Source organism: Eschrichtius robustus, chromosome 2 (assembly GCF_028021215.1).
Source record: "Eschrichtius robustus isolate mEscRob2 chromosome 2, mEscRob2.pri, whole genome shotgun sequence".
Taxonomy (NCBI): Eukaryota; Metazoa; Chordata; class Mammalia; order Artiodactyla; family Eschrichtiidae; genus Eschrichtius; species Eschrichtius robustus.
The window spans coordinates 13,619,028-13,642,893 of NC_090825.1; the positions used below are offsets into that span (position 1 = coordinate 13,619,028).

At 39.0% G+C, this 23,866-nt stretch overlaps 1 protein-coding gene across 1 annotated transcript in view; it reads right to left on the reverse strand.

The window, feature by feature from the left end:
• The window catches only part of MARCHF11 (membrane associated ring-CH-type finger 11), a 118,595-nt gene that overhangs the window by 12,925 nt on the left and 81,804 nt on the right, over positions 1-23,866 (reverse strand). The window contains exon 3 of the mRNA XM_068532023.1: positions 9,212-9,404. Within this exon, the coding sequence (XP_068388124.1) occupies positions 9,212-9,404 (193 nt within the window). The remainder of the gene's footprint in view (positions 1-9,211; positions 9,405-23,866) is intronic.

Here is a 23,866-nt window from a genome sequence, read left to right on the forward strand (position 1 = left end):
GCTGGCAGTCCTCTCCCGTCTGGAGGGCAAACTGTGAGAGGACGATTCAAGAAGGAAACACCGGGCTCATCGACTTCCTTAGTCATTTTGCTGGACACCGTTCAAGCTGAGCTGCGTTTCTCTCACGCCTTATGGTTCACGCAGACTCACCCACATCCGCGCTTCCTACGAAACTCGGAGCGAGACGAGGGCAACAACGCCTCCCATCACCCTCTGCAACCTAAAGCGCCAACCGGGCACTCAAGCAGCCTCTGCGTCGCCCCCCAGCCCCCCGCCTCCCCACCGTGGCCGAATGTGGACCTACTGACGTCCAAGCTCCGTTTTCCTGAGTGACCCCGGTGGCTCAGATCCCAAACTTGGTGGTAGTGGTGGTGACTGGGGAGGGAGGGGGTGGAGTGTGATGAAAGGTGGGCTCCGCCCACCAAAAAAATCTACTTTACGTAGATTTGAAATCTTACGATCAAACTCCCTGACAATTCTAAATGAGTTGGCGCTGTACCATTTGGCGGCCCTGAGAAGAGGCGTCCCCACTTCCCAGAGAGAAAGTCTCTTCGATGCGGAGACGCCCCATGTCAGGTCACACTGGACTGAGTCCGTGGTCCAGGCTGTCCCCCGGGAGGGCTGAGACGTCTGTCCGGCATCCACAACCCGCTCTGCCAAGGAGAGCGCCCCACAGGCCCTCGGGAGTGTGGTGAACTTGAGTGTTCTCTTGGTAGTTTTACATTTTTCTCCTGGAACTATTTGATAACTTTTATATTTGTCCGTAAATATACTGCAGCTTAAAAAAATGTTATCTCTCTATCACGACCCGGGAGCTGAACTTTTTATAAATCCCTCCAACTGCTGTCCTTTCAATCACACATCTGTATGGTAATGACCCTCTGTGACAAGGTAAGAAGCAGAAGCCCTCTGGAGGGTGCTCCCCAGCAAACCCATTTTTTTCCGCTCTAAATTATGGCATGTTTCAATTCCAATGTTAATTTCTTTCAGTAAATATGTTTTTCACCTAAAATACTTTAAGAAATATTGTCACCTTCTGAATCATGCTGGGAAATGCCAGCGAGCATGGACAATTTTAAACAGGGGATGGTTTCAATGTCATTTATATTTTGCTTGGAATGCATTAGAATTTTCTTCCCTTAGTTGATTCACTTTCTTATGCTTTGCTTATGCTAATTGGGTTATACGTGTTGAAAATGAGCCACAGGAAGGAAGATGACCTAAACGCACCATTTTAGGTGGAAATAACCCTGGCATTCAATAGACAACTGGTCATCCTCCGTGGCAAGGACTCATTTGTGGTAACCAAGACTCTGATTATCCTGAAATTCTTTGTCAAACTTCTTCACCTTTCCTCAAATAATATCAAAAAAATAGGAAACGTACACTTTACATTTCACATCAATAAAATGTTAAATCATGTGTTACTGTTAGCTGCTCTATCTGGAGAAAAAAATAGCAAAGTAAAGCAATACCAAAAGCAAGAGAGAATTGCTGTGTCTTTTAAAAAGTAAATATAGGTCTTATATCATCAATCCAAAACCATAGGAATAGGTTGTATTTATGTATTTATTGTTCTAAAGTTCTATAATGAAATGTGAATAAAAGTTACCAACTGGTAACTCTAAATAGTTTTCTTACATGTGCCCAAGCAGCTTTAGCTAGATACATTACCAACTGTGAAAAACAGATTTTCAAAAGGGCCATGATATATATAAGAATTTATCTGAATTAAAAAAAAATTAGTTAGATTTGAAACTTAGGAAAAGAAAACTTCATGTTGAAGAGTATGAGATTTCTGCAGAAGAAGCGTTCTTCAATATGGACTATAATTGATACAGAAAGAAGAAGAAACTTTGATCAGATCCTCGTCCTAGTATATTTCAGGTTATTTTTGAATACCATACTGAAATACTGTATCTGTGCTATAAACACTGCACCGATTCTTTTAGAAAATAAAATCCAGCAGGGGTGATCCAGATCACTGCCTCTCAAAAACCCCTGGCTTCTCCATGTTTAGGAGCTCTGGGGTCAGTTTCTTCTACCTATTATACTGTTGACACTGAGGGGATTTCACTTTTCAATCTCTTCTTTTCGTGTAGTAAATGCTCCCTGAAATTGCTTTAAGAAAAATTGCTTCCCTCTGTCGCATGGCTCTGTGGCTAAAGTACCGATTCTGTTATTGCTGGATCTCCTGATTATTCTATTTCTCAAATTCAAGTGCAAGCATGCAGAACAGAAGAGGTACACACACACACACACACACACACACACACACACACACACAGAGGAAACCAGCAGCAACCAGAAGTAACTCTCAGGGCGCTTTTGAAATAATGAGATAAAGTATAAGATGACTGTTTATGCCATCCTGCTTTTGAAAGCTTCACGTGGCATCGCTGGTGTCCCCCAAAGATGCCAGGCAGGATGAGCTGCATAGCAGCAATGCCCACTCTTACTTGCTTAGATAAAATTGCCCCACAAACCTAAATTGTCATAGAATGGATCTTTAAGAAAACCACTAGAACGGGGTTAAATATAGTCCAAACTACAAATGACAATGTCAAAAAGCAAACTGTGAAGAGGCTGTCTTTTCTCCGCTGTATATGCTTGCCTCCTTTATCAAAGATAAGGTGGCCATATGTGCGTGGGTTTATCTCTGGACTTTCTACCCTGTTCCATTGATCTATGTTTCTGTTTTTGTGCCAGTACCAAACTGTCTTGATTACTGTAGCTTTGTAGTATAGTCTGAAGTCAGGGAGCCTGATTCCTCCAGCTCCATTTTTCTTTCTCAAGATTGCTTTGGCTATTCGGGGTCTTTTGTGTTTCCATACAAATTGTGAAATTTTTTGTTCTAGTTCTGTGAAAAATGCCAGTGGTAGTTTGATAGGGATTGCATTGAATCTGTAGATTGCTTGGGTAGTAGAGTCATTTTCACAATGTTGATTCTTCCAATCCAAGAACATGGTATATCTCTCCATCTATTTGTATCATCTTTAATTTCTTTCATCAGTGTCTTATAATTTTCTGCATACAGGTCTTTTGTCTCCTTAGGTAGGTTTATTCCTAGATATTTTATTCTTTTTGTTGCAATGGTAAATGTGAGTGTTTTCTTAATTTCACTTTCAGATTTTTCATCTTTAGTGTATAGGAATGCAGCCTCTTCAATAAGTGGTGATGGGACAACTGGACAGGTACATGTAAAAGTATGAAATTAGAACACTCCCTGACACCATACACAAAAATAAACTCAAAATGGATTAAAGACCTAAATGTAAGGCCAGACACTATCAAACTCTTAGAGGAAAACATAGGCAGAACACTCTATGACATAAATCACAGCAAGATCCTTTTTGATCCAACTCCTAGAGAAATGGAAATAAAAACAAAAATAAACAAATGGGGCCTAATGAAACTTAAAAGCTTTTGCACAGCAAAGGAAACCATAAACAAGACCAAAAGACAACCCTCAGAATGGGAGAAAATATTTGCAAATGAAGCAACTGGCAAAGGATTAATCTACAAGATTTACAAGCAGCTCATGCAGCTCAATAACAAAAAAACAAACAACCCAATCCAAAAATGGGCAGAAGACCTAAATAGACATTTCTCCAAAGAAGATTTACAGATTGCCAACAAACATATGAAAGAATGCTCAACATCATTAACCATTAGAGAAATGCAAATCAAAACTACAATGAGATATCATCTCACACCGGTCAGAATGGCCATCATCAAAAAATCTAGAAACAATAAATGCTGGAGAGGGTGTGGAGAAAAGGGAACCCTCTTGCACTGTTGGTGGGAATGTAAATTGATACATCCACTATGGAGAACAGTATGGAGGTTCCTTAAAAAACTAAAAATAGAACTACCATATGACCCAGCAATCCCACTACTGGGCATATACCCTGAGAAAACCATAATTCAAAAAGAGTCATGTACCAAAATGTTCATTGCAGCTCTGTTTACAATAGCCAGGACATGGAAGCAACCTAAGTGCCCATCATCAGATGAATGGATAAAGAAGATGTGGCACATATATACCATGGAATATTACTCAGCCATAAAAAGAAACGAAATGGAGTTATTTGTAGTGAGGTGGATGGAGTTAGAGTCTGTCATACAGAGTGAAGTAAGTCAGAAAGAGAAAAACAAATACAGTATGCTAACACATATATATGGAATCTAAGGAAAAAAAAAAAAAGGGTCATGAAGAACCTAGTGGCAAGATGGGAATAAAGACACAGACCTGTTAGAGAATGGATCTGAGGATATGGGGAGGGGGAAGGGTAAGATGTGACAAAGAGAGAGAGTGGCATGGACATATATACACTACCAAACGTAAAATAGATAGCTAGTGGGAAGCAACCGCATAGCACAGGGAGATCAGCTCTGTGCTTTGTGACCACCTAGAGGGGTGGGATAGGGAGGGTGGGAGGGAGGGAGATGCAAGAGGGAAGAGATATGGGAACATATGTATATGTGTAACTGATTCACTTTGTTATAAAGCAGAAACTAACACACCATTGTAAAGCAATTATACTCCAACAAAGATGTTAAAAAAAAAAAAGCAAACTGTGAAAAAGATCTGGAGGATACACATCAAAATGTTGAGAGGGGACATTTCTGCAAAGGAAGTGACATAACAAAAGGGCAGTGTGAGGGAAATCGTCTTTTTTAAAACTTTACATATTTCACAATTGTAAACACAAAATGTTTTTTAATTTGAATAGGCATATATTTATACTGTGTGGACGATTAAGACAATCTTTTAAAAGAACAGAAGTAATTCAAGTTTTTAAATTTTGTAGCCATAACCAGTTCCTTCCCTTATCACCCCAGGGAAGATACAAATATTTTCCCGACGTGGTTTTGGCACTAACTTGGAGTGTTAATGAGATTAGGTATAAGCACTGCTACCTCTGTTTCGGGAATCCCATTTTTCGTTTTAGTTTGTTGCTTCTACAAAGAGACTGAACTCACCTCATGAGGTTCTACCAGACACTGACGAGACTTGGTAAACTGCCCTCACCTTCCAGAGGCAAGGTAATCAAATGACTCCCCGTCCTTATGGCCGAGTCTTACTTAGTCCCTCATTTCTGTGAGTCATTCACAAACGTATTTCTCTCGTGGCCCAAGCTTCCCTTGAGTTACACGGCTGATGGAAGTGTTTTATGTGCGAAGTGTGGAGCTGAGACCCAGGTCCTGTGCCCGGAGCCTTCCGCCAGGCATTTGCTTTTCATTTCTAAGTTTGCTAATCTTTCTTTGTCCACTGTGCAAATCTTCTTAGGGAGCCAATGCAGGCCTGCTGTGACTATTACTTCTCCCTAAATTGCTGACCCTGGGCTACAACGTCTTGGTGATTTAAATCCTTTATATTAGTTTTCCTGGTGCACAATCATAGTCTGAATGCCATCTATGTAAATATTTAAAAGAGCTCCACAAATATAATACAAAGTTATATCTCTTTGTACTTCATTTCCTTAAGACGTCTCCCTCTTACAGCTCTCTGTTTATCTCTTGACCACCACCCTCTCACCTTTAATACCCTTCTCCTAATCCTCTTGAACTCATTTTCACTTTATTCATCTCTCATGGAACAGAGTTACTTTATCATTTAGGAAATACAGCCTGTTTACATAGACAAGGTGAAACTTGTTCATCAAACCCTCACACATTTACCATTCCATCATCTAGAAATCTGTCCAATATGGTAGCCACATGTGATTGAGTTAAATTTAAATTAATTTAAATAAAATTAAATTTAAGATTCAGTTTCTCATTCTCACTAACTACATTTCAAGTGCTCAACAGCTAAATGTAGCTAGTGTCCATGGTATTGGACAACACAGATATACAACATTTTCATCATTGCAGAAAGTTCTGTTGGACAGCCCTGATCTAGGTATTTGAACAATAATGGTACCTAGACCCTTGGGATAATTCAAACTTTAATAGTAAGAAGAAACTGGATCTTGGGAAAGCAGAAAATGTTTTACATAAAAATAAATGAAAGCAACAAACAAATTTACTTTGCCTGGAAATAAGTAAATTTCCCCAAGTAAATAAATTTTCTACAAATCTTTACTTTTCTATTTAACAATCCAATAAAAATCTCTTCCTAAACATTACATACACTGGCTGGATTATAACATTTTTTTGATTCTGCAATAATCTTCTGTGGATTTGCAGAATTCTTTTTTAAGAAGAACATTTATGAAGCTGTCAATCTGCTCCTTTTCATTTAGGTATAAACAAGTTTGAAAAGCTTGGATGAACAGGAATACGGGCATGTTTCCAACCACTTTAAAGCCCTCTGTATGGGGAGCCAATCCTACATCCTCCAACGGTGACAGCGGGGCCATCTCCCCACTTGCCGAGCATCTCTTCAGCCATCAGCCTGCTTGGCTATCACTTCCCCCATGAAATCTGCCTGAAAATGTGCCCTCCCTGCATAAAACAGCCAGCATCAATCTCCCCCTGCTTTGTCTGACTACCATCTCCTGTGCATACATCCATCACTCTGCACATCCAGCTGAATTCTAGTTACTTCCACGTCTGTCCTGCTCTTGTGGCTGGGAGCTCTTAGGGGGACACGAAAGTGACCGACTCATTTGCATCCCCAGCACTTAGTAGTGTGTTTGACACATACAAAGTTTATTGAACTGAGCTGAACAAATCGGACTCAAAGTTGAAAAGCCTGCTTTTCACTCTAACTCTGACTCTGCTCTTGCAGTCAGGGGTATCTGAGGTATAATCAATGTAGTCTACTTTGTTACTGTCTACATTTAATTAGAAGACATTTTAATTAATTCGAAATGCTAGCAGGAGCTATTACCTGCTATGATCCAGTTGGCTATTGGTAGCCTACATGTATTTGCTTTCTGACTATAGTGGTTTCTCAATTTCTTGGGAAAAAAAAAATGAGATTTTCTCTGGGTCCAAACAGGCTAATTAATGAGATTGCCAAATGAAATGAGCACTGTTGTTCAATCTGAATTCTTTAATATTTTTCAAAATATACATAAACTATCATATGATGGGATTTTGATTTGATGAACAAAAAGACAATGAAAAGTATTGTCAATATTTAAAACTTAGATAAAAATCCACTCTCCAAAGCTTATTCAGGAAAACGTCAATTGGTTTTTGTTCCTAAGAAACTCGACTTTATAAAAAGGGCAAACACCCAGATTTCAAAAGGGAGGCCCAAAGACGTCATACTTTGTCAAAAAGATCATTAGTTTATACGTATGTGCTCTTAAAACCAGAATCCTAATAATCTTGATTAAAAGACTGGCATTAACAATGAAAAGTTAAGATATAATAACTCAGCATTAAATGCAGGCTGTGGAATTCAAGAAAATGATTTCCTAACCAAGAAATACATGGCCCTTTTCAGTGCTGTAATAAAGTCAACTGGAAGTTTTTTCCCTTCAGGTTGGATTGGGAGCCTAATGGCTCTTTTGCTTTTCATCTCCCCTTTTAATATCAGTGGAATACCACGTTTTATAACTTTTATGTTGAAATACAGAATAAACACTATTTCTGAATTTGCTGAGGGATTTGTAGAACAATTTTGAAATCCTTCTTAATTTAAAGCAATACCCCAGAGACTATATTTGTATAGAGATTTAGAATTTCCAAATGCTTACATATGCATTGTCACATTTAATGCAAATTGTTCATATACATGATTAGCTCAATTATTCAGGCAACATCTGTTCAGTTTATATATTATTCATGACATTTCCCTCCCTTCTGTTTTCGTTTCTGGCCTGAAATTTTATACATTTCTTTCTTATTAGTCTTATATTAGTAACAAGAGAGGAAAGAAGAAAAGGAGGTGAAATCCAAGCTGATCATATTTTTTAAACGTATAGAGTTCTTTTAGAAAAAAATGAGACTATTAAAACTGCTAGTTAAATTACGGGTCTAGTGAGTAGAGGCATTAATTTAGGTGGTTTAAAGTATTTCAATGTTTGTGACTTATTTAAATACTCTTAATCTACAACTTCCAGTTAACAGCACAATTATTTTATAATAGTTATTTCCTTTATTTAAGCCTGTGTGCTAGGGATGCTTATTCCCATCTTTATAGGTGAGAGAAGAGGAATATGGAGAGACGAAGTTGATCTATCCAAGCAGAGGACAGCGTTACAAACCAAGGCACTTGATCCCAGGTTGAGAATCCTTTCCCTGAAATCAGCTGCTCTCAAGCTTCATCGCACCTTGGCGAGCTTGTGAACACAGACTGCTGGGGAGGGGGGGCACCTGGAAGTTTCTGATTCAGCAGATCTAGGGTGGGTCCTGAGAATGTGCATTTCTCAAAAAAGCACTGCAGATGCTGCTGCCATGGGTGGCCCTTGGACCATTCTTTGCAAACCACGGCTGCCTCCCTCAACTCTTTTTACATCCTTTAAGCTGTAAACCACATCAGAGCAGGGAATCTCCTGGATACGGTGCTGTCTCTCTACATCTCCATCTCCTATTGCCAACTGGTCACCACCACAATGCCTGTGGCACCTCACACACACCGGGTAGATGCTGCATGAATAGAATCAACCTCCATTTTCCCATGGTATAAGGGAAACAAGAGATGGGTTAAGTGAAACACGTATGGAACCTTTTTTGTACAGTCTATTTAAGCTAAAACGTACTATCCTTTATTTCTCTTCTAAGCCACTGAATTTAATAAGTGAAACAAAGAGGCACAGGACAGCAAGGAAAACTGTCCCCAAGTCCTTACCCTTCCAAGGGGCCCTTTATGCCCTCGGAGTCACCACACCACCATGTAAGACCTCCAGGTTATCAGTGCTCTCCCCAGATGTACAATATCGCCATTGGCACTAGTCAGTGCTTTCCCAGCTTTGTGAGGGGGATTTATTTGCTCCTGTCCCTTAGAAATAAATGACTATCCTTCCATCGCCCACCCCAAATAATTTCTTCAGCTCCTCCTTCTTTGTATTGCAAAATAGATCACTTTAAACGGGCATTATCCTGTTCATTTTTTCAGACTACTTGAGAATAGAGATGCTATGCTTTTTGAGAAAAGTGGCGAGATTGTGACGCCCCAGATAGTCAATGAGCTGGATAACCAAGGTCACGTGAACCACAACATTCTGTGTTACAACCAACTGATGAAAACGTAAGAGCTGCAAGAAACGGATTACTGACAGTTTGTTAACGTTGAAGGTCATGATCTTACCGATGCACACTAGATCCATAAAACCATACATTCCATAGCAGATTTGGAAAAGGATGTCCTTCCTCTGCCACACTGCATAGGGGCTGAAGGCCGACCAGAGGAGCCAGGTCACACTCGCTATTAAGAACAGGGATCCTAGGATTACAGCAATCATCTGAACTTTCTCAACCAGTGTTATAGAAATGCTTTGCCACTAAAAGAAAAACAGAGGCATGTAAGAAAAAGGTGCTGTGTATAATTGAAAAAGAAAAAAAAAAACATTTTCAGCCCCATGTTTCTCTTCATGTTAGACCCTTTTCAATCTGATCGGCCCCCAAACGAGTTTTTCCATTTCATCCAGGCTATAAAAAATAGACAAGCAGATAAAGATTAATGAATGGCCTCTACTTCATTATTTTCAGTAATTCACCATTCTACAAGTTTAATCTAGTTTTATTCCAGATAACCACACTGAGTGTGAATGGCTGAGGAATGTTTATTTAGCACCTAGGAATCACATTATCATCTTTCACATGTGCATGAAATTAAATACACTCTGAAGAAATATGGTGAGGACTCTTCTATTTGGAAATTTATTTTGCTCTTAACACATTTGGCTACTGCAAAAAAAGGGAATTATCTCTTTTTTTATGAAAAAATGTAAAAAGCAAATAAATCAGCTATATAAGAACATCCGTGAAAAAGTCATTTAACACACTGAAATAATTATAAGGGAACTAGAAAATTGTATGTTATCTGTTACTGGTACATTTCATATGCTCAGATATTACTGGCCATTCATTATCTAATGAGTAATCCATGAAGCCATTCTTGTCAAGATTTAGAATTTGTACTTGAAGGAGTATCTTTGAAACTCACAAACTGTGTAAGCACACACCATTCAGTGGAGAAAGTAATTTGGTGTCTGAAGCATCAACGTTTGAGAGGGTTTATGGTATAAATGATGAAAAATCTTTCAAGGGTGTTATCAACTTGAGAGAATTAATTAGTCATGTTCTCACTTTCACATCGCTGAGACAGAAACAAAACTAGAATTTCTGTTATAGTCTGCCAGTAAACAATGAAACTCAAAACAACCTGCACAATCTCCCTGTGTGTGAGAGTTACGCCTGCTGCAACATGTGGCTGGTCAGAAGAATCCCTAAACAGTTTAAATAACCTTGAAAAAATGAACTTGAACAGTCAGCATCCATTGGGTGAATCTGATATTTCCTTAACCTCTTTACTTACCTGGAGTCTGAATACGTGCATCCCCAGATAGGGGTCTATCACTACTCATAAATCCCCTCTTTCCCTCACTGCCTCTGTCTCTCATAATAAAGAATTAACATATAATGATTTTAAATATGCTTTGAACCTTGCATATTCTTAGATGCAAGGTTCTAAATTCTACACTTGTTAAAGATTAAACATCAAAATGCATTTGAAATATTTCATTCTCTCAGGGCATTTACTTCATGTTTCTCTTAAAAAAAAAAAACAGAACCAAATGACAAACGTTGTAGATTCTATAAGAAAGGTATTTCTCACCATTTTAATACTAAGATTCATTGATTGAAAAGTGGTTCTTGCTTTTACAATTTTGCATGAATAATAACTGAACTAGTCAATATAATTTTATCATTACAAATGAATCAATGTTGTATTTCAAGCACGTATTTGAAGTTTTTTTTTTTCTTTACTAGCATCCTGACACAATTTTAAACACATTAATTTCAAATGACTAGGCATTTGAATTTTAAACCATTTTAAATTTGGTGTCACCAGACAAGTGTGAAGTGTCAACGTCTGCGGTCTTGTTTAGTTCTGATGCTCATTAAAATCTGCATTAAATACAACAACATGGTAAATGATATAGAAAACTACTTCCAACTAATATCCATCCTAGATGGATGCTATCATGTCTGTATGCACTATGTTAGCCTTTGTCAATTTATTAATCACATCAAATAGATGAAAACCAATCATCGTTTTAAATCCATGAGGCAAAGGTGTCCAACTTGTGTGCGTGTGTGTGTGTGTTTGATTTTCCCATGATGTGCTACATGTTTCAAAATACATATGCCTGAAACACAGAAGTCGGGTAATCAAAAATGAGTGAAGAGGATTCACCAAGAATGCGTTTTACATACTGAAATCTATTTTTCTTTTGCCAGGAATCCTTTATGTTCCAGATTCATTATGTGATTTTAGTGGAGTTAAATTTGGACAGCTCAATATTGTATAATTAATTCTATTTAGCTTCAGTTAGGCTTATTAATTACTTAGTTGATCCAGGCTGCCTGCATGCCAGTTCAGTAACAACACGGTGGACCCTAGCAGGCACTCGGATTTGGGTGAACTGGTGGGTATGGTTTTATGGTGCTGTGGTGCGTCCTGGGACAAGGAAACTGGTGGCTTTGGTCTCAGAGTCATCATGACTGCCAGGACCGGGAGGCCATGCTCAGGTGGCAGGCTTCCCAGACGTGAGGCTCAGCTGTTCCTTGACAAGGAAGGTGAATTAGCAAAGGGACAGACTTACTAGGAATAAGAAACATATGATATGGCTTATATGTGGAATCTAAAAAAAAACTGATACAAATGAACTTATATACAAAGCAGAAATAGATCCATAGACATAGAAAACAAACATGGTTAGCAAAGAGGAAAGGGGGTGGGGAGGGATAAATTAGGATGTTGGGATTAACATACGCACACTACTATATATAAAATAGATAACCAACAAGGACCTACTGTATAGCACGGGGAACTCTACTCAATATTTTGTAATAACCTATAAGAGAAAAGAGTCTGAAAAAGAATATATATAATATATAATATATAATATATATTATATAACTGAATCACTTTGCTGTATACCTGAAACTAAGACAACATTGTAAATCAACTATACTTCAATAAAAAAAAAAAAAAGAAACATCAATGCTTCACACTTGTTTGGTGTTACCAAATTTAAAATGGTTTAAAATTCAAATGCCTGGTCGTTTGAAATTAATGTGTTTAAAATTATGTCAGAAAGCTAGGAAAAAAAGAACAACTCTTGATTACAATACACTGGGAGGCTCAATTGTTTACTATTATCATAGAAATTATTTTTTGTTGTGGATATAAGAAGTAATTTGGGATTTCTGAAGTTTACTTTTAAAGAGGGATAAACTGTTTAAAATCTATAATGAGCCCCTTAAAATTTTGGTTTTATGTCACTTCGCTAATAATGCAGATGTGCAAATGTGTCTGAAAGTGCATGGATATTCTTCACATACTGATGAACCCTAAAATTAATACCATTTCACTGAATAGCTAATGAGGACAAACTGTTATTGAAACAAAATTTATTAAACCAATTATGAACTTAGGGATTTCCCTTTGAACACTGATAACATCTTGATAATTTCTTTTCTCACTATATACTGCTCTCTTATTTTTACCATTATGTGCAAAAAGTGGGATTGCTCACATTCCTCCCCTAGGAAAAATAATGCTGCTTCCTACCACTAGGAAACACCCACCTAGTGTCCTTGCCCTGGAAGACACACATCATCTACCAGGCTCAGCCTAAAGGAGCTGTGTTAATGGACCATTTGCTTGGACAATGAAAACAGAAGATGAGGGTCTTGGGTCTTCTCTCTCTACCCCAATGGTATGCAAGGCCTGAATTTCAGTTTGTAAAGCACTTCTGAATCTTGAACAAAATTTGTCAACTGCTGAGCACACTTTTCTCCTCTAAAACTTGATATATAAGTATGTATATGTATTTTTTCACTTAAATTTCTTCCCATATTTAGAAAGTAATATAACAATAACCAGATTGGCTTAGAGCCAATAATTGCTATTATTTTCTTTCTTTCCATAATATGTGAATATGTGTGACTCTTTTATAGCCCTGAAAAGCTGTTCACTTCTACACAACTATTGAACCTATTGTTTCTAGCAAAAATGGGCCCAATTGGTTCCTCTTTGGGAAGTTCATTCTAATTTTGTGTACTAGAAGAAGTAATTAAATATTCATGGCCTGTATTTATCTAGGGCTAATATGTGCCAGGCACTTTTCTAAGTCATATGTACTAACTCATTCAATTCCCACAACAACTTTAGGAGGGAGGTACTTTTATAATCCCATTTTACAGATACAGACACAAGCAGAGATAAGTTAAACAATTTGCCCAAGGTTAAACACCTAGTAAGGACTGGAGTTGAGGTATAAACACAGATGGTCTGACTTCTAGGTTCATGCTCTTAACCCTTATACTATTCTGTGTAGTAATTCCACTGAGCTCTGATAACAATTAATTGCATACCTCCCATCATTTCAGTGCCATGGCAATTTCCTGATAAAAGCTTCAAGTCTGTCTTCTCTGGTCTACTGAAATAGCTTTCTAGCTGGATGTCCAGCTGTGAGTCATTCGCTGATCCTCTAAGTAACTGCCCAGTCTACATTCCTAATGAAAGAAAAGCTGCCCCTGCTGGGCTGGACTCCAGGCTCCATCAAGGAGGCTAAATATTTGGTTCAGCCCATATTCCCAGGGCCTGGCACATAACTGCTGCAGGAAGGATGAAAAAAAGGGATGTAGGAATATTACAAGGAAGAGAGGAAAGAAGAGAAGAAGAAAGTTGGAAGGACGAAGCTAAAGAAAGAAGGAAGGAAGGAAGGAAAGAAGGAAGGAAGGAAAAAAGGAAGGGAAGAAAAAAGGAAGGGAGGGAGGAGAGAGAGAGGTACACTCCTCAATTCAGCTTCATCTGATTCTTTGTATTCTCCCAAATGCCAGGTACTTTGGTCCCTCTCTGCCTCTGAGCACGTTCTCACCTGATGAAATCTCTCATCCATCCGTAACTGGCTATGATGCCAGCTCTTCTAAAAAGCTGTCCCCCTCCTGCTCCTCCTTTTCTAAGCAGAAATCCTCCTTAGGGACCCCACAATCCACTGTGTATACTTCTGCTTAGTGTGTATTTCTTTCACTGGAATCCCAGATAGTTGTTTCTCTCCCTGTATGTCATGGACTGCATACCATGATAGCAGAAGCTGAGTCTCACCTCCCCTTATGTTCACCAAACAGCTGAACACACCTAGTCAATGCTTTAAATGCACCATATCCTGATTTTAGTTTCCATCACCTATCTGATTGCCAGATTAACGTTCTCTCCACATCCATCCTATCATTGCCTACAAGATAAAGTTCAGCTCTGGCTAAACCACCAGTGAGTAGAGAAGTGAGAATTTAAACTCAGATCTGTTTCCAAAGCCTAAGTTCTTTCTAAAGTGTCCTTCTCTCTGCATAACGTCTGCCCTTCACACCTTCTCTCTGCCTACTTAAACTGACACATTTTACATCTAAAAGCAAAACCAAAAAGGACAGAGTTACACCTATCTAAAAGGTAGCTGTAGGGGTGAAAAAAAGTCAACAAATGCAAAACACAGCTCAGCAGAGTACTGACTAAATCTGACCTATAACTTTCCAACTGCCATCCTCACATACTTCTTGAGTCTGAAAGCTGCAGTTTATTAAATGAGTATTAACATAAAGATAACACTCTCAAGGAATTATACTTCTTTAATTTTAGTGAAGTTTGGAGGGAATTAAATAAACTCATATTGGAAATTATTTAACATTCTCTTTATATATGACTGTTCAGAGATGCACCAAGTAAGATCCATCAGCCCTGGAAAGATACAACGTGTGTGGCCCCAAATTGGGCATCACTGTGTGTGAGGGTCCACGTTGGTGTGCCACCCTTCATGTGAAACTGGATAACTACCCCAATAATTACCACAGACTGCGCTGAAACCATGGCACTAATTGTTGCCCTTACCAATGAAATTATATCACAGGTTTACTACTGCCTTCAGACAAAAAAGGATAGAAGAAAAAGCTGGGAATTTTCTTTAAAGAAATGATGGGAGTCCAAGCCATGACAAGACCGAGTCTTCCCCTTGTAAAAATCACTTCTAGCCAGTAAGATAAGAACCAGAGAAAGGAGTGCACTCCATCAGGCCTCCAGGAAGCTATTTAGAAAGACGCTCCTGTCGTTCCATTGTCTGAAAGAGTTGATGCAGCTTCTCAATTTAGAATCAATTTCCTCCCTGAAAATAACACGTGCTCAGAGGGAATGAGGCTGAACTCAGAGAAGGTAGATCTTTCAGTATGCATTAAATCACTCAGTCTGAAGCACTGTTTCATCTTTGTTTTTACAAGGTAGGCCAGATATGAATCTTAGCTAATAGGTTTGTAGTACAACGATTTATAGTGCACAGTGTGACAGGTGGGATTACTTACTAGCGTCACAGGAGAGGACACCTCCTCTTAAGAAGTGTCCTCTTCAGAAAAATGAATTGAGCTGAGACCTATTTTCAGTCTTCTTTAGATGGTGTTTAAATTGAACCACTAAAGTTGGGATTTGAAATGCTGGCAGAAAACATCTCAATGTGTAATCAATTTGACATGCGGATAAGACATTCCGTTAATTATATGCCCATTCTTTGTAGAGTTGTATTTATAGGCTGCATATTAAAAATGATTTCATGGTTTAATATGCGTCTTCTCTGCGAGAAAAGCATTTTCATAGACTTATCAGACATGAGATAAAAGTCAGACAAAAGAAATTTGCTTTGTGCGAGAAAGGTGAAATCTAAACAACCTAGAGAAAACAATTATGGAAACATGAAACTGCTTCTTTTAAATGTTAATAAAATTGATAAAACTAGCAAGACTAACCAAGAAATGAAAGAGAGGATATGATGACGGATCCTACGGATGAAAAGAGAAGTAAAAGAATATTATAAACAGCTTTATGCTAATGAATTCAATTATACAGATGAAATAGACAAATTCTCTGAAAAACACAACTTATCAAAACTGACTCAAGAAGAAACAGAATGTATAGAAATAGAATAAGGCTATATAAAATAAATTGAATTTTTAATCAAGAGCCTTCCACAAACAAATGAACAAACACCTCCAGGACCAGATGGTTTCACTGGAGAATTTTATCAAACATTTAGAAAACACAATGTCAATTTAACATATACTCTTTCAGAAAATAAAGGAGGACAGAATATTTCCCAACTCATTTTATGAGGTCAGCATAAACCAGATACCAAAACCTGACAGAAACATTACAAGAAAAAAATAATTTTGGGCCATATTCCTTATAAGCATAAATGAAAAAAAAAATCCTCTACAAAATATTAGCAAATCAAATCCATCAATATATAAAAATAATAATGCAGCACGAGTGAGTGGAGTTTATCCTAGGAATGTAAGGTTAATATAACATTCAAATATCAATCAATGTCTAAAAAAAAACGGGACTAAAGACGGAGAACTACTAGAGAATGGACTTGAGGACACGGGGAGGGGGAAGGGTAAGCTGGGGCGAAGAGAGAGAATAGCATGGACTTATATACACTACCAAATGTAAAAGAGATTGCTAGTGGGAAGCAGCCGCATAGCACAGGGATATCAGCTCCGTGCTTTGTGACCACCTAGAGGGGTGGGATAGGGAGGGTGGGAGGGAGACGCAAGAGGGAGGGAATATGGGGATATATGTATATGTATAACTGATTCACTTTGTTATAAAGCAGAAACTAACAAACACACCATTGTAAAGCAGTTATACTCCAATAAAGATGTTAAAAAAAAATAGATAACTCATGAGAACCTACTGTATAGCACAGGGAACTCTACTCAGTGCTCTGTGGTGACCTAAATGGGAAGGAAATCTAAAAAAGAGGGGATATATGTATACGTAAAACTGATTCACTTTGCTGTACAGCAGAGACTAACACAACATTGTAAAGTAACTGCACTCCAATAAAAATTAATTAAAAAAAAATCAATCAATGCAACTGATCATAAACTAAAAACTAAAAAAGAAAAAGATCCTCTCAGTGGATGTGGTAAAACTATATGAAAAATACCCACTCACGATGAGAACTAGGACCGGAAAAAAAACTTTTTAACCTGAAAAGGGCATCTACAAAACACTTAAAGCTAGGATCATGTTTAAGGGTGGGGGGGAAAAATGCATCCCCCCTACAAAGATCAGGAATGAGACAAAGATATCTACCCCTATTATTTCTATTCAATATCGAATTGATGTCCTAGCCAATGGAACAAGGGAAAAAAAAAAAGTATAAACATTGTAAAGGAAGAAGTATAAAATTGGCTCTATTTGTAGATGATATGATTATCTATGTAGAAAATCCTAGGGAATTGACAAGAAAACCTAATAGAATTAGGAAGCTAATTTAGCAAAGCCTCAAAATACAAGGTTAATAAACAAAGATCAGGTGGATTTAAACAGCAGCAGCAAGAAGTTGGAAAATAAAATTACAAAAATAATACTACATAAAAACACCATAAATCAGAAATTACTTAGGACTAAAATTTTAAAGGACAATCTACAAATTATTGCTGAAAGAAATTAAAGACGACCTAGATAAACAACACTTATGAATTAGAAGATTCACTATTTTTCAAATAACTATTCTCTCTAAATTTAACTTTTAAAGTTAAAACAGAAGGAAAATAGTATCAGAAAAACAAATGTTTCTTGTTTACATTTTCAAAAAAGAAATCACTCATTTAGAATGATCATCAGTCAGTTGATATTATCGCTCTAATTTTAACTCACAGAGATTAAAGAAGAAAAACTTATCTCCATTTGTTAGTTGCAATTTCCATAAGAATTGGGCAGGAGAAAGCCCTCTGAACCACTTTCTTGTGGGGAACAATCTTTACTACCACTCGCTTGGCTGTTAGCAATGCATAAACTTGGAGGGACAGTGTCTTGGCCACAGATCACTGCTTTGTTTAATTACAACGACTGGAACTAGATCCTGTGACCAAGAGAAAAGCAGAAAGGCGGGTGGGCGGCTTCCCATGTGTACTAGGGAATGTTGTGAGGGGTTCTTATTATTGTACAGGACCCAGAACATCAATAAAATATCTTCTTCCAGAAACATGGAAATCCCAAGAGGTTTGATAAGCCATGCCCCAGGTCTACGGAGCTATGCTCAGCCTGGTTTGTAGCTCAGGGAGAAGAAACCGAGTGCCTTGAGGTGAGGGTCACCTTGGGGGTTCCTGGGATGAGTGTCCAGAACTGTGTGCCTGGGTCCTAAGATTATGAAGTAGGAGAGAAATTTTCTTCCCCTAGGAAGGAAACCTCAGAGAGAAGACAGTCTCTAAGAAGATTTCCCTCCGGTATTGAGAGCCTTCCCAGCTTTCCTCATGACAATTGGGCTCACCCTCATGACAATGGGGTGGACACATGAATAGGCAAGGCTGCCCATTGACTTTAAGCCCAAGAGTGGATGAATCAGGACAAAGGTTAAACTGGCCTGAGGCCACATGGAACAGCACAGGGACCAAGAATTCAGGGCTGGGAGAGAGTGATCAGATAAGCCTGGAAAGTTCGAAAATTCAATTCCGGGATTCGAGAAAATTCCAAAGTGAAAGGTTGGTCACTAAGTGGGAATCAAGACTAGCAGTTTAAAGTTAAAACAGAAGGAAAATAGTATCAGAAAAACAAATGGACGTGGAGTAGCGAGGGATGCTACACAGGAGAAGCGTCTGTGAACAGCCAGGGCCCAGGACACTAATTACACATGTGAGACGAGCCTTCTCAAACAATGTCTGTCCAGAAAAACCCTTCTAACAAAAGTTGTCCCTTATCCAGATCCCAAGTCTTTGGAAATAGGAGGCTGAGTCCCGGAGACTACCCTATCTGGCTGTCTCCAGATTCACAGGAAGATAGCAGATCAAAGGAGTAGGAGGTGTGACGTTTTCTCATAAGGGACGAGTATCCTTAGTTGGAAGGTTTCGCCTCACTGAGAAAAATCTCGCAAGTGACTGAGTATCAACAGGAGCAACAGCTTTTTGAACTAATAAGCAAGCATTATTTTAGCGACTATAGGGTATGGAGTCTACACGAGGATACCATAATTCTGGATCTCACTTAAGAAAAAGCATATTTATTCCTCCAGTTTTTTCTAATTCTTTCAAAACCATCCATATCTCATTTCTCAATGTAATCTCTTTGTTTGTTTTGATTGCTACAGATTTCCATACTTTTCAAGGGCATGCTGATCCAGATGTAACAGTATAAACGTTGAAATAGAAATACACTTCAGCTCTTCAGCGTTCAAGAGCTTATACTGCGCTTTCCGTCCCTGTGTTAATTCTTTCTTGCAACAAAAGCAGGTGCTATCCATTATTTCAAATCAGGGAAATCTGCCCCAAGTGTCAACTGTCTAATACAGTTAATCTCAGTAACCAGATTTTGTCCCATATGAATTAAAAGTGTATGTCTGCATGTAATGCAATTTTGTTTCAATAGTCTTCTCAGTATTTGGTATTAATGATGTTTGAACACAAGCTCCCCAGGGGATCTCTAAGTAATTAGTAGGTGGTCATAATCGTATTTATTTGTTCTCTCCACAAGGAGTTGAAAGCTACCTTTGCTAAAGGAGCTTATTAAAACTCTCAGTGGGCTGTTAACTGTTTTCAACCTCGTTTTTGGAACAGAATTTTCATGGAAAGCAACTACCTTCCCATTTGAAATACTCAGTTCATGTGGACTGATAAAATAAATTTTCACATATTGAGGTATGGGGAAGTCATTCTGGCTTACACATGAGTTAACATGAATTTTATGCTAACTAAAACATCTTGTTTGTGGCCCATCAAACATACATTGTACGCCTGCTTTAATTATTAAAGAAAAGGGTGCACTGACCAGAAGTAAAGAATGTCCAGGTTAAAAATAAAGTTTAAATGTCTCCCTTCCTGGATGCCAATGCTGGTACTTCTTTGATAATAAGACTGTCTTCCCAGGTGCCAAGGCCATACTGTCTGGCTGTGTATGTGCTGGTCTGTTTTTCTTGAAACCTTGAAGGAATGTATCCCTGACTTGTTTCACGTTTTTTCTTCTGACAAGATACAAAACTGTGCTGAAAACCACGCTTCTCTGGAGCAGCTCCTTGGAGTTATATGAGAGGGTGTCTCCTGGGATATGGTCCTCAGTTTGCCTCAAATAAACTCTTTTCTATTCTTATTATAGATTGTTTATTTATTATTTTCATCAACAAGACCAAACACTGTATATTCTCCTGGTGGTCAGAAGAGCACCCTTGGTAATTAAGGACCATAGCACGAGTCAAGGTCACCTCTTCTGTGTAATTTATGCAGAGTCTTTACATAGTGGTTTTCCTTGGCTATGGGGAGGCAGTATAATGTGCTGGTTCAAACAGAGAGCTGTGAATTGGCTCTTTGACCAAGTGAGTTATTCTTCTCATAAGGACCTCAGTGTTCTTCAGTATAAAGTGACATCTGACATAGCTGTCTCAGAATAATTGTGTACTGACACCTCCATACCTAGCTCTCCTTCTTTAACTGGGTTCTAGACTCTGAACCAGTGGCTGTAAGACAATGAAGCTGGTGAATCAGTAACAGGGAAGACGGAGCCCATCAAACTGAACATTGAACGTGCAGTGTCTACTGCGTGAAACTGGGCTTTGCCTCAGTTCTTGGTTAGAGAAGTCTCACTGTGCGGTGACACCACCAACGCAAAGGTGCATGGAATTCTGCCGCCTTTAAATTTCTGACATGTATATGTTGTTCATTCAACATACACTTACTTACCGGCTGCCTGGTATGTGCCAGGCCCTACAGAAGGCACTAGACTGAGGAAAAAGTCTTTTTCTCATGGGATCACTCACAAATAGAAAAAGAAATACATAAGGCTTCCAGGACAAGTGAGCTGAGTTTAAAAGTTTAGGCTAAAAAAAAGGGCTCGGTGGAAAGAAAGTATGCTGAAGATTTGGCAGAGAGATGGGAAGGGCAGGCAGAAAGAAGCATGTGCAAAGGAGCTAGTATATTTTGGAAATAGTGAGATTTTATTTACTCTCTACTGGAGAGTAGAATTCAGGTTGGCAAGCGGTGCGGGCCAGCTCATGAGGGGCTTCCAGGATTGGCTATGGAGTTGCACTGTATCCCATCAGGCAACGGCTGTTAGATAATCACAAGAAAGAGCGAGGTCTGAAGGTGACAGGATGCTTCCTAGTCCTGTCACACACACCACAGTGCCTGGGTACACAGCCGGTGTTCAGGGAGCTAAAATTATTATTCCAAAGGCAAAACAGCCTTAATTGAAAGCTTCTCTGAGACAGGGAAACCCTGAGCCCTCCACTTTTAGATGTTCCTAGAGGAAGTCTGATGGAGAACGATCACCAGTGTGACTGGGGACGGCTACCCCACCCAGCTCCCAGATACACCTCAAACCGTGACCCATTTCCTGACATCCTGCCACGGTTAACATAACACTTTGCTTAAGTGCAAAAAATCCTCCTTTCCACTGACATAAGGAACTACAAATTCCTTAAGCAAGATTTGGCAACTCATTAATCGCCAGTAAGGGGGAGGTGAGTGGTGGGAAGAATAGCTACGATATCTTCTCATATTTTATTCTTTACTTTGAGCAATATTTTGAACAAAACAAACAGACGAATGCTTCCTACTAGTTCCTGGAATTCCTCACTGTCTCGTAGTTTTCCCATCATAAAGGTTTTATAGGAATAATAAAGAAGAAGCTTTTCCTCACTTAAGAGAGCTTCCCTTTGCTTAAACTTGAGGTCATTTGTTCACATTTTAATTGAGAACCTGCTATTTGCCAGGCCAGGCAGAAGTACAGGATGGGACACTACTGTGAGATATGTCAGGCCCTGTTCTGGATACCTGAGTGTCCAGTGAGGAAGAGACACATGACAGGTGCCCGCAGGGCATCTCCCAGCAACCACATCTGTGCACATAGCGTTCTCCAAGTGCAGAGCAGAGATAGCCTTCATAATAGGGAGCCACAAAAGCATAAAGAAGGAGGTAATGTGCTCTGGGGTTTGGAAGCATCAGTAGTGGTTCATTAGGCAGAAAAGAACGTGCCAGAGAGAAGACCAAGCAGCTCTCACTCTTTGGCTACAGGTTTTGCTTTAATTTCACTTTATCTTTCACTCATCTTTTCTAATAGATTTGAGTTCAATTCCCACACCTAGTTTTGCAAGCCAACAGCAGTCAAATAGTGACTTCTTAGACCATTAACGTAAATATTCCAGTATAAGACCTGGTTTCCACCTCAAATAGCCCATAATCTACTTGAGTGATGAGACCAATACATGGGAAACAGAGGGGGATCAAATAATGCAGCATGCAGCTAAGCCATAAACTGTGCAGAAGAGACTGTGAGTTTCATAATGGGAGTTTGGTGGGCAGACATCAATACAAACTCAAGCAATCTAGAATGGCTTCCTGGAGGAGACTGGCCTGCCTATGAATGGCAGGGAGAATATGGAGATGTACAAGTCTGAGATTAAGACCTTCCAGGCAGGAGCGACCTAAGCAAGGGTCCAAGGTGGGGAAATGAACAAGGGATGTTTCTGTGGTGCCCAACTTAAAGTAAGGCTGTGTCTGCAGAACCCCCAAGGAACCATTTGAGAAGTGATAAGTGATAGATAGAGAACAATCTGATAGATACAGAACATCCAGCAATATGACTAACTTTCTCCCTATTAAGTCATGCTGATACATGATTATCTGTTTACACGCCTGCTTCCCTGACCTCACTGTGAGTTCTGTGCAGGCAGGGATGGGACCTTACGGATGTCTGACTGAGCCCTTGTTACTTGGTACAGTGCCTGGCACATCAACAGAACTCACACTGGGTCAGTGAAGGAGACTTAGTTTTGCTTTTTCTCTTTATGTGAGTGATTTGTTTTGACAGCATGAAAGGACCCCAAAGGCACTGTAACTTTCTAGTCTAGTTCTCAACCAGGCCCAAAATGTCGATAGTGCCAAGGTCAAGAAATCCTAGTCTATCACACGTAAGACTAAAATAGATGCTGTGTTTGGATTGTGGCTGTTTTAGTTGTACTCTCTTCTGAGCTTAAAGCATGCTTATCTTTAAAAAAAAATGAGGGGGAAAGAGCCTGATTCTTTTCAAGATAATTGCACTTAATTTCCTGGGAAACCTAACAGCAGTGATGTCCAAAGTGTGTCACGGGGCATCTCATCAGCCAGCAAACTGCATTACATGGTGACTCAGCCAGAAAATGCATGAGAAACAGTACAGGGAGGATAATGTCAGATGGTGACTGATAACGCTGACACTCTCAAGGAGCCTAATCAAACACAAATTCAAATTCCTTGTGGTCCTGCATGAAATAAGCTACAGCTATATTGTGACACAGGATGCTAATTTTTGAAATGAGTGATAGATGATTCAATGAAGCATTGATAAAGGAAGGAAAAGCATGTTGCTTAAGGGAAGATTTCTTTATAACATGGGCTAGATAGATAGGGATGCATGGAAAGAAACGAGGGAGCGATAGAGGGCGGAAGGGAGGAAGGAAGGATAGATGGGTAGATGGATGGGTGATAGGCAGATAAATGGATGGATGGATGGATAAATGGATAGATGGACAGACAGACTGAGCTACCCTCATCCAAGGCCACAGCCAAGGTCACTATAACATCAATAACTGTATGGTCATCCTGCACTGTGTCTCCATTCACAGAAATAACCCAGATTAGTAAAAGCAGCTGGCCTTTTCTGGTTTTGATTAGGAATTGGAAGAAAGCTATTCAAAAATGTTAGGATAATTCTAATATT